At 39.1% G+C, this 19,201-nt stretch overlaps 2 protein-coding genes across 3 annotated transcripts; one reads left to right on the top strand and one right to left on the bottom strand.

The window, feature by feature from the left end:
• Nucleotides 1–318: 318 nt before the first annotated feature.
• On the bottom strand, nucleotides 319–5,835 carry LOC141908263 (45 kDa calcium-binding protein-like). The gene is made up of 7 exons (XM_074798224.1): nucleotides 5,772–5,835; nucleotides 4,458–4,984; nucleotides 3,995–4,131; nucleotides 3,768–3,881; nucleotides 3,267–3,425; nucleotides 2,541–2,719; nucleotides 319–1,952 (listed from the first exon to the last, which is right to left on the bottom strand). Exons 2-7 carry the CDS (start codon nucleotides 4,931–4,933, stop codon nucleotides 1,776–1,778), a joined length of 1,242 nt encoding a protein of 413 aa, XP_074654325.1. The 5' UTR covers nucleotides 4,934–4,984; nucleotides 5,772–5,835; the 3' UTR covers nucleotides 319–1,775.
• Nucleotides 5,836–6,053: 218 nt separating this feature from the next.
• On the top strand, nucleotides 6,054–17,628 carry LOC141908112 (cyclin-L1-like). 2 transcript variants are annotated; one of them, XM_074797958.1, is made up of 11 exons: nucleotides 6,054–6,287; nucleotides 7,407–7,481; nucleotides 7,603–7,712; nucleotides 9,310–9,430; nucleotides 10,378–10,442; nucleotides 13,333–13,432; nucleotides 13,598–13,702; nucleotides 13,905–14,007; nucleotides 14,431–14,524; nucleotides 14,619–14,675; nucleotides 15,185–17,628. In XM_074797958.1, exons 1-11 carry the CDS (start codon nucleotides 6,072–6,074, stop codon nucleotides 15,579–15,581), a joined length of 1,443 nt encoding a protein of 480 aa, XP_074654059.1. In that variant the 5' UTR covers nucleotides 6,054–6,071; the 3' UTR covers nucleotides 15,582–17,628. The 2 variants fall into 2 exon arrangements, with proteins under 2 accessions (XP_074654059.1, XP_074654058.1); XM_074797957.1 differs by having other exon boundaries at nucleotides 14,619–14,708.
• Nucleotides 17,629–19,201: the final 1,573 nt, after the last annotated feature.

The raw sequence follows: 19,201 nt of genomic DNA, 5'->3' as shown, positions 1-19,201 counted from the left end.
TGATGATGTAGTGGATCCTGGGGTCAATTGTGATTTGTGATGAAGATAAAACCGCTCTGGCAGTTGAATTATTCCTTTCTCTAGGTGCCATCTAAAGACGGCAACGAATCATAAAAAGCCGATGCGAAGAGTGAAAATTGCAACAACTATCCCGGGTGACGCGGGACATCATCGACCCAGTTCGACAGTTGTGAGTTGAGACTTAACTCATTGGAACTCAGGACTAACTATCTGACTCGCAACTATGGAACTGGATCATGGCATATAATATACATGCATAAACTACAACTAAAACATTTTAGATATAAATGATCTCATATATTCCATTCATTCGATGAACAATAATTTACATACAAATATTCATCATCGTTTTTTACGTCGTTACAATCAATGAATACGTTGAATGAATGAAAAACCTTGCCCCTGACAAGACAAATTAATCATATACAAGGTAGTTGTCCCTCCCTCTGATAGGAGGAACCGTACAGATGAAATATAAATCGGAAGATAAAGAAAATCACAGATCATTATAAGTTTGTTCACGAGACAATTGACAGGGTTGTTGTTCATAGACACTTATTAATCAAGGGCACTGTCATTTACAATTTACCAACTTGTGCGGTTAGCAGGGTTGACCTGTATTGAGTAAGATTAGAGTCTACAAACATATTCGATGTCTCATATTTAAATGCATTTGCGACATATTCCAAAATATGGCAAGAAAAAAAGTAATTTGAAAAGAATGATTGTGTACATATATCCAAAAAGGAAGATAGTCAAATTGCAAGCAATCTGACTAGTTAACAGATCCCCATCCCATGTACATAAACTTCACATAAGTTAAGTGATATTTGTATCTTTTGAACATTAAAATATTTGTTCTCTAAAAAAATTCAACCATCTTTCACATATCTATAAACATTCACTCTATTTCAACATATTGATTGTATGGAAAAAACCCAGAATATCAGATATGCAGAGACACTTACACCTCAAAAATCTACTTACAGAACCAAGATTCGTGAAAAATCGTTATTGTAGTCTACGACATTAAATTAATTCAAGAAGTAACCCACAAGGAAGAAAATAAGTAAGTTTTCAGACCCGCCCTGATAGCAGATCACTGTCTCTTTTCTATCTTTTGAAAATGACTAGAGTATGCTTTTATATTTGGCTAATTTCGAGAATGGAAAACGAAGTCGAGTGACCGTCACATCAAAATCATTTAGGCGGCCAAGAATCAGTGCTCATCAGCCTACTGTAGATCTGGGGAGAGAATTGCTTGAATTGGGATACTTGGTGAACATTTGATACATTTGACTTTTGAGCATATCGAATGCAGCAGACATGAAAACTAACAGACAGAGAGAGGTAAAAAATTGGCCATTTCTTTCTTTATGCACATGATTCTTAAAATTGCACGAAAATTTTGCATATGTACTTCAAGAATGGCTGCTAAGACAAAACATTTTTGAATGGTTGAAGTTTCATTGCACATTCATTCACAATAATAGCCAATAATAGCCGTACAACAAGCTTTTGCATAAAGTTTGGATTCTTTCAAGATTTCTACCACCACAACTAAAACATTCATACGAAATTTTGCTAATCGGTTCTTAAACTGCCTTCAATCTACGCCATACGTAAATTTGGCCCCAGTTTAACGCAAATTGTGAGTTTAATTCGAATCATCTTGAGTAAAATGAACTAATTTCGACTAAAAAAACAGTTAAATCTAGCTCACAACTGAGGAACCGACTTCGGTTGTAACAGTTTTAGAATTCATCGTGAAAATTCCTGCCGGCGTTCACCATTTTACTGCCCATGAACAGATCTTGGTTGTTCATAACTTCTTCGAGTGATAAATGTTGATCTTTGTTGGCGTCGGCTAGCTCCATCAGATTGACGACTTCCATTTTCGCGTGCCCAGGGTTTTTCGGATCTACATAATTCTACAAAGAAAAATGATTGGCTTTTATAGATAAGCAAGAATACTAAGCCCAGTTAAGCAGTAAGCGTTGGTTGAGTTTGATTCCTATAGTTTCATCCAGTGTCAGGGAATCACAGGGTGGTCACTTTCTGCCCATTTACAAAACCCGAATTTTCCCTGATGTTTCTATGTGATTACACAAAATCCTCTGAGTGAATCAGAGAAGTTTATAGGATTAAAATATTAAAATTCATTCATTTTTCACATACTGATGAATCACGTACTGATGAAGATGCATGCAGTCAATAGCATTATCCAAATTCCCTGAGTTTTCCGTGATCTTTTTCTAGATTTTTCTGATTCCCGGTTTTCCAGGTCAGTGGCCACCCTGAATTAATCCGATGTTCTTACGGTGTCATGTGGGTTAATATCTATTCAACGTTTCATCTTTATCGATTAATAGTCATCATCAGGAATTTTACTGAAGACAGATGACTATCAAGATAAAACCGAGGGAACATTTTGGAATCTTTCACTCTTAGAGTGGGATTTTATATTATGTTTACAACACGGAAAGTGTTTCATCAATGTTTATAATGCTCCGCATTACCTTTAGTTCTTCTTTCGTGACTTTGCCATCTTTGTCGACGTCGATGACGTTTTGAAATTCTTTTCGTCGCTCTTCCTGCCATACTTTTTCCTGCTGCAGCCAATCGGACTGGCCCTCAGCCTCGCCGGGAGGCAACGCGATGAATTCGCTTTCGGTCAAAACGCCGTCCCTGTCGCGATCTGGAAAATGAGTACCGTATGAACATCTACGACAATTCAATATCCCTCAAATTTCTAATTGAACGATTAATGGGACACACCAGATGGCACAACTATACATTGGTTAGTTCTAGTACATATACAGGTTGTTCATAATGTAATTCATAATCCAATGTAATTTATCATAATATAATCATTCTGAGAATTGACCTTCTTATACAATGAATAAATATTTTTCTTAGGAGAAATCAAGTTTATCTCGCCTTATCAAGTTTAAGATTATCTATCAAACCTTCGCGATCGATAATTCAATTAGTTCGCAGTCAATGAACTTTCAAATGTATTTTTAGGCTCTTGAATCAAAATATTATAAAACAGGTCGTGAAATAGGTCATAATATCAAATGAGTGATTGATATTCTTTGTAACTCTTTGGACTCGGGTCTAGTCTCCACCCAGAGCAAATCATCTCCATACGATCGCAGCTCTTGTCCCGGGGTATAGAATGTGTACCTCATAGTTTCGTTGCCGCGACAGAAAGTTGTCCGACAATGAAAAAACTAACTTACCTAGATTACTAAGTATATCATTGACCATATGACGTAACATGCTATCGCTCTGTTCCGGGTGACGGAAGTTCTTAAATTCCTGGATATTCAATTTGTTGTCTTGCGGATCTTCATCGGCCTCCGACCATCGGAATTTATTCTTAATCAACATATCTTTTTCTGTAAAGCGAATAGTAACAATCTCATTGATTTCGTATCGCAGAGTTTCAAATCTGATGAAACAATATCGCGAGACTTTCAAAATACTGCCTTATAAGACACATTATCACACCAGTCCATTCAGCAATCTGATGGCATCATGACATTTTACCTCTGCCCTACTTAACTAAACCCAATATCCTCCATTACAAGGATTTGTACCAAAAGGCTCTGTGGGGGCAGTTGCTCAATAGTCAATTATCACTATGTCAACCATCCCAGTCCCTAAGCTGGGTTTCAAACCTGATTGCATAGCAAGACTCGGCCATTTTCCAAAACCTCGCAGGATTACCGGAAACTTACCTTTTTCACCCATGTCAATAGTTTCGTAATCGGCGGCGTGTTTTTCCGATTCATCTTGCTGGTGTCCCTTCGCGACGAGAAACTGTACAAAGAACTCGTGCCACGTTATAAATCCTTAAATAAACAATGAAAAATATATCTAAATAATTTCACAATAAGTAGACTGTGAAATATTCTTGATTTCATAAGTTAAGCCATTTTCTTAAAGAAATAGACACTATACCTACCATCATTATCGGGGTCTAGAGCTTTGAATATTTTTTCATTTTCATCATTTGTTTCATCGAAATGTTCTTGAACTTTCTGTTCGATCCATTCCTCTAATTCAGCCATACTTATAAGACCATCTTTACTATAATCAACTCTATAAACAAAAGAATGTTCGCAATGGAAAGGTTTGAACTTTTGGTATTGAACTACCTTGTGGTTATTCAAAAGAAAAACAATTACTTTGTATTATCGTAATCGCCATCTTCATAAATGAACTACTAGCCCTTTTTAAACTCAATTTTTCATTGTACATTGTGGTTTTTACCATTTTGTGGAATGGTTTCTGTTTGTTCACTTTATTGTGAGAGTCTCTCTACATCGCTTCAACACGGATATAGTGTTTTATCAATTGTGATCTATATCGTGGTGTTGGTTATGGATGAACTGCAACCGAAGTCAACGGTAAAAAATAAGTCGTACCTATGAAAAATATCGCGCAATTTCAACTTCTGTTCGACTTCCGTGCCCAATTCGATCTCCTCGTGGTTTCCGAGGAACACTTCTTTACGATAATCTCGATTCAAACGGCCGTCTTTCTCTAATTTCACCGCGTCCATGTGTTTCGGCGATTCGAGTTCATCCGGTTTAATCCTCGCCTTCGCCGCTGCGGCCACATTTTCGAAAAAAAGAGGCGAAGCCGCCGCAGCCGTCATTTTTGAATCGCCGCCCGTCACGACAACAGATCCAGTTGGAACTGGTTTCATATGAACGACCGTGAATAAATTATTCAGTAAAAGCAGCGTAAAAAGTAACGAAGGCACGAGTTTTTTGTAGTTCATCGTTAATGACGAGTTCTTTTTTTGTTTTCCCGTCAGTAAGAGTATGTGTTTATTGTCGTTTTCATACGACGATACGGGAATATCATCCGATTCCTCGGGAGTTGCCGCCGAGAACATGTCAGCTGATTGTATTTTCACTTTCAGTATCGGCGTTAAACGCTTAATTTTCTGAAAATATAAAAAGATTAAGTTGATAATTATATTTCTTTCAGAGTGACTGCCGGGCGCACAAACATAGGCGTAGGGTCCCTGTGTGCCGTATGCATTTGCAAGAAACTAGAAACAGTTTTGGAAAAACATCAGCCCAATGCATGTACGTCCCATGTGTGGAAACAGAAACATTTCCGTGTTATGTGCATTTGCAAGTGTTTGGGAACAACATTTCCTCATTTCCAAGATCAAAAACATTTACACAGTGGATATTTTACCGTATAGGCCTACTAACGGCACAGTGTTTACTCCCACTATTTTACCATACATTGTCACTGATTGGCTGATTTACACTGCACATGCAGACTTAGGTGCGTGACTTCAAGGAAAGTGTGGAGAACAGAGTTAAAGAAATTACAGGCATAGAGCGAGACTCCAACTAACCCGGGGTAGCGTGACTTTGCCTGGCTTTGCCTTTGGCTTTAGTGCAATTTTTTCAACTGAAGCTAGTGTAGAAATGAAAACACCACACAAAAACGAGTCTACACTACACCACTCCTCTCCTTCCCAATAACTGTCAGCATCAACTGGTTGACCACTACTGCCATGATCAGCTGATGATTGCTAGCTTTTCCATCCCAGACCCACCCAGTCGGGCTGGATTGCTTGCATTTTGATTTTAAATTTTTCAGCCAGGGCTCTTTTTCATTCACGACTTTCACGGGAGGGGAAAAACGGTTCAAAATCTAAGTTCAACCCAGTCTAATCTACAGATACAGATACATATACAGATAGAGAAGCCTACCCGGTAACACTATTTAGATGCCGTTTGACAGCTTACAATCCATATTGAATTGACCCGTGTAAGCGACCGTCTTGTGGCGCCGCGTAGCGGAAAAACGATTACAAAATTGCAATACTTAATCCTGTTTCAATGCGATATATTCATGAATAATAATGATACAAACAATGAAAATGACGGTAATTAAATAGAATAGAATAGCTTTAAATGGAAGAAAAAATTCACGGCGCAATAATATGCTTCTTTGTCTCAGCTGAGGGGCGCGCTACTTTCTCTGAACGAAGAGGAGACGTAGAATTCAAAATGGCGGCCACCGACTTGTTGAAAAGTACGGGACCGACTTTAAAACGCGATTTCAGCCGCGTTATTCTAACTCTGGATAACGTACTGATCCCCGCTGAGAAGTTACAGCCGACGCCGTCGATGAACGATGGTTTAGACACCGAAATCGAGATCGATTTGAGAATATTGGGCTGCGAATTAATCCAAACGGCAGGAATCCTGTTGAAACTACCGCAAGTGAGTCAGCGGCCATTTTTATCCGCTTATTTCATCTTTTCTCGGAATAATTGAAGCGCAAGGCTGCAGCTGTTCAATCGTCCTTTAATGTTAGCACCCTTATAAGATCGGTTAAAAGTTGACCTAGCCTTTTTTGAGTTGCCTTGATGATCGTGGGCACACCACCCTCTCAAAAACACCTACCTTCATCACCGTCTCATGATGATGAATCATGGGTAAGATTCAAGAATAGGGGACTAGTGGTTAGGATTTGGGTTAGGGTTAGGTTTAGTTCCCTAATCATCATTAATTACTATATACATTACTATCATTATTATATATCATCATTATCAATTACTAGTATTATTACTTAATTGATTACTATCACTACATATATATTGCTATAGTCCCCTATTCTTGAATCGCACCGAATCATGATTCAGAGAGAGAGTTGACCATTGATGCCTCTCCCCTTGGCTTAGATTCAAACCTGATACTGATAGCATAATCCCTGCTAAACCAAATCACTATTATCGTATTGTATCGTTTTCACAACCAACTGGCTGTTGGCCAATCATAAATTGCATTTTCATTTTAGACCATTCCTTGTATGTCTACTGTCTGTCACACCTACTCTCCGTGCGACGTTTTGGTCCGTAATTTCGTTAATAATCGGTTTATCTACCTTTATTATGCATCAATTTGTTCAGTGAGGAATTTGCATTCAGAAATAAACAACAATTTTCACTTAAGTTGTTTTTGTTTTCATTTATGAGCGATAGTTTACTCGGCATACGCTCGCGTAATGCTGAAAAATCCGCTCCGCGGACGCTCGGAAACGTTACAGTGACGTCATCACCTGCTCATTAGCATATCAAAATACAGTAGGTGGCGCCACGTGACGGGCCATAAAAGCCGTTTTTCAGCATTACGCGAGCGTATGCTAGGTAAACTATCGCTGATAGAAGAAAACACAAACAAATTTATGCCAGTTCATGATTTATTTCTGAATGCAAATTCCTTACTGAATAAATTGATGCATAATATTTACAGATCAACCGATTATTAACGAAATTACGAACCAAAACGTCGCACGAAGAGCATGTGTGACAGACAGTAATTTGAATTTCTTAATTGCAGGTGGCTATGGCTACGGGTCAAGTGATATTCCAGAGATTTTACTATTCCAAATCATTTGTGAAGCACAATATGGAGGTAGAGTAGAATTTGTCCAAACGACGACAAGTCGAAATAATCCTAATTTCAGTTGATTCGACCTATTCAAATTGATCGCGAATGCAGCAAAGGTGAAATAGTTTTTGACTCTGTGTTTCAGGTCGTGGCGATGGCTTGTATAAATTTAGCGTCGAAAATTGAAGAGTCGCCTCGACGTATGAGAGACGTGATGAATGTATTTCACCATATCAAACAAGTGCGCTCTCAAAAGTGAGTATCTATTCATCTCCGGGACACTGTGTTCTCATCTCGAAATTAAAAACAAACTATCATTCAGGGCCATTGCTTAAAATTGACTTACGATGCCAAGTGGATAGTTGTTTTATGGGGTCTATCGCAGTTAAAACCTAAGATGTTACCATAGCATTCTCGGAACCAACTTTTGAGCCCCTTGATTATCATTTTAGACCCTAAAACCCTTCTCAAATACCCAAATATTTTAGTAATTGATTGCAGAAAGGCTAGGGCCTCATTTTATAGGCGTATGGGCAAAATTCACTTCTCAAATTTCTGCCATGAAAGATTAATCTGTGTAGGTGAATTTGATTAGTTAGGCGTATTTAGACTCGTCTCAACAATTGATTCGGTCAAACCCTGTTAAGTCATTGTCAGCAGTCATCACATAGTTCTGTTTTAAGTCGCAATTTTTATTTCCAATTCTATTTAAGTGTAAGTATCATTTGGATAAGTCGTCAACACAATAATCATCTCAACTACGATAATATAAGCTAGTTTGATTATAAATATCTATGAAAGCGCGGGTTTTAGTGCAAGGATCTTTCAGAATTTAAGACTTACACATGTCTGGACCCACCATCATTATTGTAAAACTGTAGTAGGCTTATTGAGAAAACGATGGTGTGCTTTATTTTCTGGAAATTGATGGTGTGATTTTTTCTTTCTTTGCCGCCTCTGTAGCCTCGGGTGAAGAGACACTGGTACGGTGAGGTTCAACTCTGTCATCAGTTTGATGATGATGATGATGCCTCGCTTTATGGTTTGTATCTAGAGAGTGTGAAATCGATTTGATTTGAAACGCGTAATTCCTACTGCAAAGGTTGAATCGACCTCGTAGAGCCGGCTGTCAACTTTGAAACGCAGTATGAACCCTACACCTGATGACCCATCAGCCTTCATAGTCGTAAAGAACACCTGGGGCCAGTTGTTTAAAAGTTGGTTAGAGTTAACCAGTAGATGACCTAGTGACAACTAAAGGTTCATTGTTACAATGGTATTTATCGACTGATTATCTTTAACCAATTTATGAGCAACTGGTCCCATAACCTTAGACTACAAGTCCGAGTACCTGGACCCATTTCCGGATTTCATGGGTAAATTTGACCACTGTTGAATTTGGTCATTTCTGATGCGTTCACCCTTGCTACAAATCTTAACACACAACCGTAGTGCAGAAATAAGTTCCGAGTTCAAGATCATTAGATACTTTCCATTCATCCAATTTTTGTTTTGTCCAGGTTTCACATGAGTTCAGTGTCTGGGTTAAGTTTCAAAAAGGCATGTGACGTCTGGATGGTCAAAATTATTTCGGAATGTCTTCAGGCGAATTATTGCAGGAGGGTTAAACAGAGCATTTGTTGTAATATCAATGCGTCTTAAGTTCTGGAGATTGCCCAGTTTTCTTGCAGTTGATTTTTGTCTCTGGTTCTGATCCGATACCAGATGCGGTAAAGAAAGAAAGAAAGAACGCTGATTTCTCTCCGAAATCGATGTCTCCCGTCATCGCTATTGTTTATAAATTCCCGTTCGTGTATTAAATATGTTGTTGCATGTTGTGTTTTTTTCGCAGGAAAATTCACCCGTTAATTCTCGATTCGAATTACATCAATCTGAAAAATCAGGTGATCAAAGCCGAACGTCGTCTGCTGAAGGAACTCGGCTTCTGCGTTCACGTCAAACACCCGCATAAGGTGAGTTGTCTCGGTCACTTGAACGCTGGTTTTATAGACTGTGTAAATTATCAACACGTTCGCTGTTGACTAGGGGATCTCCTACACTCGGTTCTGCCATCATTTCTACTACAAGTTATTTCTTAGCTGATCCTTCGTATTCACTGTTACATAGATAGCTCGTAGTAGCAATTGGGAAGAAACAAACATGGCGGCGGCAACCTTGTTGATTTAAATGCATTAGATTTAACTTAAAAGTTAGATCCATTTTCCGCAGTTTGAACTAAGACACTGAGTCATTCCTGGGGCTAAGTTAATACCCAGTCTATGAAATCGGCTCCTGGTCTAGTTGCACTGTTAAGGCTTTGATTAAGACCAGTCTCGCGCGAGCTTATCTGTAAGAACTAAGATTCTTATGTTCTATAGCCAATCAAACAACTTGATGTCAACTTTAAGATTTAAGACCACTTATGGACTTGAGTCGCATCTGCAAATGGCTAGTAAAATGCCTGGCAGTAGTAAGAGAATTTTCTGTTAGATAAAACTAGCATATATTTCGGGTTACAAAAATGACAAATGAGTTATCTGTTCATTCTGTTTCTAGGCTTCCTTTTAATTTCTTAAGTTTCTCGAAACATAGGATTTCTTCGCAAGGACAGCACAGATTGATATGCAGATTGAAAGACTTAAAATTCTGCAGGTCTTATTTTATGGATTGATCTAAAATGATTATTCTTCGAAATATCACTAATCAATTATGAATTTGCGTCGGTTTTCCCATTTGATTTTCATCCTTTTATCAATTGAGATTCTCAAATTATTTAAATATGATACAACCCTGAGTATTTCGCTATCTCTTCCTCTAAGAAACGATACCAATCCTGCGTTGTAACGGCGCTAAGCGGTCGTCCGTCCGTCCTCAGTCACTTGTTCAATATATTTCAATGTGGAAGCCATTTCTATTTTAGATTATAGTCATGTTCTTACAAGTTCTCGAGTGCGAGCAGAACCAGGGTCTCGTGCAACTAGCGTGGTAAGTGTTTTTACGCCATCTCTTTAACCGGAAGCCGCGTGAGTTCATTCAGTTCATGCGCGCGCGGGTCTGTTGCGTTTGCGCTGCTGCCGAGATGTCTCAGTATTTCAGGGTCAGATATATCTTCATCAAGCAGCGTTGATTGGAAAATTAGCTAGCACTGGAATTTTGCGATGAAATTTTGATTCGAATTCAATGAATGGCGATCTGGGGGGAAACCCGTATAACTTCGACTTTTAAACGCCGTATTATCCAAATTATGGAACCATTCGAAGCGATATTGAAGGTTGTTTGGATGATCCGGGGTTTGAGGCCCTCCTTGAGAAAGTGACTTGTAAAGAAAGAGAAAAGACAAAGTCGAATTATACGCGCATGAACTGAGAACTAAGCGGCTCTCAACTTTAAAATCATTCGCCGTTTCAATCTTGGCCTGTTTATTGAAGTTGTAAAATCCGTTGATTATCGATCAGTTTTAACTTAACGCGATTGTACTTCGCTTTAGTAGTAAATTTCAAAATTCTAATTGGACCCGCTTAATTTGGATCGGTTTAATCTGGATTTTGATGTTATATGATTCATCTTACATAAATGTATGTAAAATCCTGATTTCTCTTGTTGGTCCCAAATCGTCCGGATTAAGCGGGTTTTTTACTTTATTCGGTTCAGGATTTTGACGGCGAATGATCCATTTTTAAAGTCGCGCAATACTTCAAATACTATTTGCGTTCGCGTGAATTACCCAACATAATGGAAAAAAATGCACGGCACATTTCTATGCGAGTATATGTAGGGTTGGAGAATTTTGCTAATTGTAGTAAATTTTTTGTTTGAATTTTTGGCGATATTATTTGGTGAGTACACCTGTACACGTATCTCATTGATGATCGACGATAACCGACACATCTCATTTTAGGACCTTCTTCAGTTTTCATAAATAGGCAAACATGACGCGCCGGTCATACTGTCACAATCATGAATAATTCCTGGGCCCAGTTTCGAAGATGTTCGGGAGCTAATTAAGTCGTCGGGATATTTGGAAGCGATAAATATGAACGTTGTAACGGACAACGAATTTCAGGCAGGCCTGGATTGGTTTCTGCGCATTCTCGACAAAATTACGCCGTACCTATTCGGAAATAGCATAATCCGTTAGAAGCGACCGGTAGAAAGAGAGTTTGTAATCCGGTGATATTTTTTAACCAGATTTATGTTCAGATTCAGAATTTATCATTGGGTGTAATCCCAGTCTACGAAACCAGGCTCCTTAGTAAACATGAAACCAAGGGTTTGTTCACTTCGGTTGAAGAAGTTGAATTTCTTATTCTCAAAATATGTTATCTTAGCGTCTTACAATACTTAAGGCTTGAAAGGAAAATTTGCCAGCTTCCAAAAGGGAGGGAATTAGTTTTTAAATATTCGGATATTTTGTGGGTTATAAATAAGACTATGAATTTCTTGGTTTTCAGTGTGCTATACGCTGTTATATGTCGCAATTAACACTGTATTTTTTATTTTTTGCTACCCAGGCTAGGTGGGTAGACAAAAAAGGAACGATTGATCGAATGACGCACATCACCTGCCCGGTGAGTCTCTCTATCTCTGTCGATCTCAACGCGAACACACAAACAACGGGCACAGCCGACTACACTGCCACCGCAGTCCGACCGACCGCAACAACGTACGAAACGACAACTAGGACTCGAAAATGGAAAAAAAAGGAAGGAATAAAAATCCGTGTTGCTGTTGGATTATATCGTCGTTGTATTGTCGAGGCAAAAATGGCTGCCGTGCCTTCGAAAAGTGTTATTCTCTTGAAAAAAAGAATAATGTTATTAAGATTTAAATGGCCACCAGTGTGGCTGGGTTCTTATAAACACTAAAAAAAAAAGAAAGAATGAAAAGACTAAAGATTGTGAAAGCTGCTCTCTCTCTCTCTAAAATCCAAGTGAACTCAGTGATAAATTACGTAGTTATTATATTGTTGTATGAAGATTAGAACGTTTAATCCAGTGTATATCGACTGAACATTGCAGGTATGCAGCAGCAGCAGCAGTATGGATGCATGGATTGGTCGCCCACCTTCCTGGCTGACAGCTTCGTAGATCGCTAGCGACTGGCAGGAGTCATTGGGATTATAAAAATGGCTGTGTTCCGTCGTGGTGGTGTCTTTCGATTTTGTTTTTTTGCCTTTAAAAAAAAACCGACAACAAAATGCCGTCAAATATTTAATATCGGTTTAGTTTGTACGTCGATATCATGTTCTCTATTTATGTGTACGCGTGTGTGTTATGCTTGTTTACCCGGAAATAAGATCATCGGATCACCGCGCAACGAACCGGTAAAGTATAATATCACCTCTCCTATTATTCGGTCATGAAAAGTACTACGTGTTGTAATATATAAAATTGTGCCCCCCCATACGCGGAGGAGTGGTTACAATTGGAAAAAAGCTCAATCCTACATATACACGAACATAGATCGCCGAGGCCAGTGCACGAAATGTTTGGAGGTATCAATCTGCGACCTGTAACCACCCTCTAACGGTTCACCTGATTGTAGTTGGAAGTCCTCTGGCGATTGCTGCTTGCTATTCTTTTAAAAGTGTGCTGATTACCTGTCCGGTGTTCGTCGTACACTTGCGTTGAAAATTGCCTCGAGTATGGTCCTCAACTCAGGTGACGCCTAGAGTGCCCAAGTGCACCGATAAAAATGCCTAGCTTTTGTCGTTCATTTAGAAATGTCTCTAGCTGAACGCGGGGAGGGTCAAGGCAGCAGATTGATACCTGCAATTATGTATTTGATCTGTTTTTGCGGATCAGGGTTAGGGAAGGGTCTCGTTGACCGGCCCCCGAATGTTTTAATTTCATGCGTGATGTTTTCGCCTTTTCAGGAACTATATGAACGATAGTTTAAGGTCGAACGTGTTTGTGCGGTATCCGCCGGAGACGATAGCCTGCGCTTGTATTCACCTCGCCGCGCGGCAAATACAGGTAACAGACAAATTTGAATTCAGAACTGTTAGTCAGTGGATGAAAATCACATATAAGTCATAATACAATAGCTAAACTCACCATAATCAGGGTTCTTACAAATCATGGGGTCCCGGACTTTTACCCTGCAGAAATAATCATACTTTCTTTGTTGCGTCGTTGTAGATGCCGTTGCCGAGTAACCCGCCGTGGTACGCGATATTTGATGCCGATGAAACCGACATTACCGAAATCTGTTTAACAATATTACGACTCTACTCCAGAGCAAAGGTATATTTACCCTCCCTACGCATTAGTTTTAAACTGTGGGTGCACCCAGTCCAAATTTTGTATATAGTGGTAAATGAGTCACAATTTGGTTATGTGAACTTTGCGCTCAAGTTGAACTTGATCTAAGCCTCAGTAACTCGGTGAATTAATTTTCTCTGTTGGCGGGATTTTGAAACTAAGATATATTTTCCGGCGTTTCTAGCCTAATATGGACTTACTGGAGAAAGCCGTGAACGATATTAAAAAGATTCAGAGTGAAGCGAAGATGAAAATGAAAAGCGACGGCACTCCCAGTTCACAACCAGGTCAGTTCACTTCAATATCGTCGCTTTCAAAGTGATCGAACTTCGGATTCACAAATACTAAGTGATAGATTTTGCTAGTACACTGCACTGCAGTGTACTACAGTGTACTAATTACTTGATGTGTACTAATTAGTACTGCAGTGTACTAATTACTTGATGTAATTAGTAATTATCGCTCTTGAAAAATAGCAGCACCTGTCAAACATAGTGAAATTCTAGTAACTAATGATACACCGCACTGGGGTGTAGACGCACTACAGTGATATTCTCGCTATTCAACACACTAGGGTGGAATTTTAAAAAAAAATTCAAATTATCTCCAGCACTATAGGGTATTAATTAGTCGGCACTGAAAGGGTTAAAAGATGAACACTTCAGCGAGTTAGACTGTTGTATTACACATAGTTGGTTTTCTGTTTTCAGATACACCTCAGAAGAATTACGGCAGCTCTCCGGTGTCGAACGCCGGTGTCAAACGAATCAAAGACGAAGATGAGCATTCCAACTCTAGTTTCGGGTACGTTCATCTACAGTCATCATCTTATCAATCTCCTCCGCCGCTGCCACTTACCAGGATTTCATTTCGTTCTCTTTCTCTCGATATTTTTCAGCGCCAATTTGAAACCTCATCACCGCGAGAACAATAAAAAGCGACGAAGTCGTTCAAGGTCAGCTCCGCGTGCTTACGCTCTTAAGAGCGGGTAATTAACGTTCATTTTCTCTCTAACTTCATTTCATCGAAGATAGATAGATTCTGAAAGGTTTAAACATTCATCAGTCCAATGCCTGATGCTTTAGTTCAGTTCCATGCCTGATGGCATGCAGGCATGGGTTTGAGATAAGACACTTGTCTCTCACCCAGGAGTAAATGGGTATCTGGCCTGGTAGATGATGATAGATTCTAGCAGCTCAGGGCCCAATTGCAAAGTCTAGAGTTTATTCCAAAAGTGATCATGATCTTCAGACTGGTCTTGAGCTATTACTGGCTATAGAACTAAGCAGGTCTTAGACTGGTTAAATATAAGGGGGGGGTAATAATTCTAGAAAGAATGAGGGTATTCAATTCCGGATTCTTGCCCTATATGAATGTCAATTATTATTACCATTGTTTTCAAATAAAAGTTGCGTATACGATGAATGAACGAAGGTTTTGATTTCCTCGTTTTATCGATTTCAGGTCGTATACGTCCCGCAGCGGCAGTCGCAGCTACAGTCGAAGCCCGTCGCCGAAACGCAACAAACGACGTTCGCCGTCGTCGCGGAAACACCACAAAAAATCGACGACGTCGTCGACGAACCGGCGCTCGAAAGATCGTTACCCGTTGAAAGAAAAACACAAACGCCATCATTCGTCGTACTCGAAAAGTCGCAGCCGGTCGCCGACCTACTCGCCGGACGGGGGACGCGGCGGCGGCTCGCATAAGAAGTATTACAAGGAGAAAGTGTCGAAATACGACGGTATGGGCGGCGCGGGCGTGCGGTCTCGGTCGCCGGCGTTCGAAAAACGAAAGTCGAAAAAACACAACGGCCACGGAGGCGACCGATCGAAAGACCGTTACTCGAATCGTAGATAACCCCCGCTCAACTGCATTTAGATAATTTCCCCCTTCTCCTCCTCTGTGATGCTGTAGTCTCCGCTCGAGTCAGATCTTTTCCGACCACGAACATGTGTCCAACTTAGAGCCCATGTTCAGTGATATCTGAGTTGAATGCTTAAAAGTCATTCCTCAAAAAATGATCCACCACCGGTTATCTGGAGTCACGGTATTCCACCTATATTTTGGATATAAATCGTAAAAAGGATCATCAGATATTTCATGTCCTAAGTCGATCGGATACGACTTGAGCGGAGTTAACTGCGTACTTAAAACGGGAACTGGCAGTTCACGATCTGCTTGTTGGTGCTGTCAGACGTTAGATTGTCATTTCGGAAACCTAACTCGTAATTCTGCTTCGATGATAAATTCCAGTCGTAAGCGCTAAATCCAGATTATGATCTAATCGGGATTTAACTCGGTCCACTTATACATAAACATATGTAAAATAAGCTGTTTAATCTGGATTTCTCGTGAACGGGATTGATTTCATCGGTCTCAAATGTTATGCATCGAGAGATACCGATTCAAAACGTCAGTCTCTCTGGTTATTTTATTGAAATTTTCAAGACTTATAATCGAATTCGATCTGTTTTGAAGCGGATTGGTAAAACATCCGCCAACTTCATGCCAGTTCTGTCACATCTGTTCAATTTCCGACTACGTAAGTCCCGCCAATCGACGCAATTTTCCATTCGAAATATGTGCATTTGTTTCTTTGAAGAAGGCTTTAGCTGGTTGATTTATAGGGAAAAATCTGTCCATGTAAAAAAACTGAATTGAAAATTCTTATACTCGTAGTTGTTACCTCTCGTGTTACACTGTATCATAGTTAATGTTATTTCTTCTATGAAGAAATGCATTTCATCAGTTTTCAGTCAGTTGAAAGTTTGTAGTTACGACTATTTTAGGGCCTCGCGTTAGTTTAAGTCATTTGAGTTTTCAAATATTGAGGCCTTTTAACATAGTTCTTATAGTTTTAATTTTCCCAAGGCAAGGCTGATGGTGAATTTTGAGAATTTTTTTCTGAGACTTAACAAACACTGATAGTTTCATTTTGTACCTACTGTATTCACCAAATTGCAGAATCATGATTTGTAACGATATTTTGCGGAGATGAATTTTTTTTCTTCCGCGCCTGTGATATGTAGATATTTGTAAATAGTATTATTATTATTATTATTAGTCGGATAATGTGTAGAAAAAAAACTGAATTTGCGAATTGTTCAAATTGTACAGTAATTGACGATATGAAATCTCGTTTATGCAGGTATTAGTCTGCTTCCTGGGCACCACTGTTTGAAAGTGTGATGTCATGAAATGTCTGGTATTTCTAGTTCGTTTTTTTTCCGATTAAAGATGTCTCGTTTGGGGTCTTGAAAACGTATGTAACCTGAACAATGAAAAATCGGAAGAAGATTGATGAAAGTATCGAAGATCTTATCGGGTCAGGCTCAGACAGCGGAGTAATTCCTGCATGAATGTTTGTAGCATTTTCTTCAGTCAAAAGAAAGTTGAAAATTTTGTGTCTACTGAAATGAGCATTTTGGCAGCGAATATTTGCTGATCCTACATATTCATGACGATAAAACCCGCTTGATCTGGATCAGTTTAATCCGCATTTTGATCTCATCTTGACATCATCTATAGTCGTTCTAACCTATACATTAATGTTAATGAAAAGTACGATGTTTGAAACAGATTTCTTATAAATCGGATGAATTGATTCAAATTAAGCGCGTTCTACTGCACTAGACAATGGTTTAAAATTCAGGGAATATGTGAAGATGTGGGTGAATATGTGAAGTTTCGCGTCGAAAGAGAAGGAATATTTCATGTTAGTCGGAATAATATTCACCCATCTTGTTCAATAAGTACTGGGTATTGTGCTTGTGTATTCATTGATAATAGATAAATATCACTTTTTCTGCTGAAATCAGTGACGACGGAGATGTTAATATTTGTATCATATATTTGGAAAACTTGTAAAATTTGATATGTTAAAATATATAAATATCGTATCAATTTATGTAATATACATCAGCTGTGTTTCTTGTTGACTATTTTACTTTGCTAGATTCAGATCTATTTCGTACACAAGGTCCTGAGTGAAGATGAATTTTATTCTAGATGGTCCTTGGGTTGCCACGCAACGAGAATACTCTTGGACTTCACTTGGCACGCACATGTACCTGGATCGGGGTTGTTTTCACAGTTTCGATCATTTAGTAGAGAAGCTAGATTTCTTGCAAACCAATCTGGGTGTTCTATGCCAGGTAGACGTAAGGGGGGCCAGTTGCGGAGTCATGGCTTTGACTAAGTCCCGTCTAAGACCAACTTAGTTCTACAGCCAATCTAACAACTTCAAGATGTAAGACCACTTTTGGACTTAAGTCACGACGACTGGGGAACTGGCCCAAGGACTCTAGAATGTTTTAGAGTCCATCAAGTCTTGGTTGTAAGCCACAAGAAGGCCTATAGAGGTCTATAGTAGGATGTGATGCCATCGTTTGCCAACCAGTGCTGCCCTGTAGACTTGTCATACATAACAACAACATAACCAGGAGATTCATAAACATCGTTTAGTGGCTGCAAGACTCATGTACACCCCCTACCCCCCCCCCTGTACCTCGGTAGAGTGTGCAAACCCACCCCTGAGTCTACAACACAACTTGATGGAGATATCCGATGTCATACAACAGGATTGCTGTTAGGGTGTCGTCTTCCCTTACGTAGTGAGTAGACTGGATCAAGGCATTAACTTATTGCGTACAACCAAAAATATGGCGTGGAAAGGCACATGGCCACCAAGACATCTATAGGCAGAATCAGTGGATTCAAACGAATGGAACTACATGAACCTCTTACTTGTGGATGATCCTTGAGCATTTCTTCACAAATGCATTGTAAAGGTTTCTCGATAATATCTCCTAGCAACATGAATAAGTCTGAAGAAAGAAGTTTGTTAAAACAACTGATCTATTTTTGACTATTTATTGTAACACTACCACAAGTAGAATATCTCTACAATTGTTTCAACAGCAAATATCATTGTTACGAATAACACTCATAATCGCAGTCATCATCTGGAATATCATAGAATATCAACAAATATTGGTCGTTGAAAATCGTTTAAAAAAGACATTTTACAAAATCAGCGAAGATTCAGACAATATACGCCCAGTCAACACTAGACTCAAGGGCTACAATATGGTCGACATCAACGAAGTGTAGATGAAGAAATTTCTACTAAAAACATTAAAAATAAATTAAAAACAATTTTAGACACGATATTTAGGCCTATATATGTATGATATGGATACAGTAATAGATTATAATAAATTCAGCATTGTGGTATACTGTAACTCTCCAACTGTAAAAAGTGCTGGCAGAATGAAACTCCTTTAAACAAGGTCTTCATCCTGCTAGTCTCTTTATGTTGGAGCAGTTAGCTAACCATGGATGGAATTCACTGATAAAAAAGGACAAAATTCATGATTCTTTCATGATATGAAAATCAGTATAACATTTTGGAAAATATAGGCAAAACCACAGATTTACATTCTCAAAATTCAGCTTTTCATTTGAAGATACATCAC

This window comes from Tubulanus polymorphus, chromosome 7 (assembly GCF_964204645.1).
Source record: "Tubulanus polymorphus chromosome 7, tnTubPoly1.2, whole genome shotgun sequence".
Taxonomy (NCBI): Eukaryota; Metazoa; Nemertea; class Palaeonemertea; order Tubulaniformes; family Tubulanidae; genus Tubulanus; species Tubulanus polymorphus.
The sequence above is the reverse complement of the archived record's forward strand: the minus strand, read 5'-3'. Positions and strand labels throughout refer to the sequence as shown.

What these genes read in the sequence shown, in the direction of transcription:
- LOC141908263 (XM_074798224.1), bottom strand. Translation starts at nt 4,933, where the DNA reads ATGTTCTCGGCGGCAACTCCCGAGGAATCGGATGATATTCCCGTATCG. An exon ending in TCTAGACCCCGATAATGATG is followed by an intron (nt 3,882 to 3,994) that starts GTAGGTATAGTG and finishes TGTTTATTTAAG; the next exon opens with GATTTATAACGTGGCACGAG. An exon ending in TCACGAAAGAAGAACTAAAG is followed by an intron (nt 1,953 to 2,540) that starts GTAATGCGGAGC and finishes TTTTCTTTGTAG; the next exon opens with AATTATGTAGATCCGAAAAA.
- LOC141908112 (XM_074797957.1), top strand. Translation starts at nt 6,072, where the DNA reads ATGGCGGCCACCGACTTGTTGAAAAGTACGGGACCGACTTTAAAACGC. An exon ending in CACTCCCAGTTCACAACCAG is followed by an intron (nt 14,008 to 14,430) that starts GTCAGTTCACTT and finishes TTCTGTTTTCAG; the next exon opens with ATACACCTCAGAAGAATTAC. An exon ending in CATTCCAACTCTAGTTTCGG is followed by an intron (nt 14,525 to 14,618) that starts GTACGTTCATCT and finishes GATATTTTTCAG; the next exon opens with CGCCAATTTGAAACCTCATC.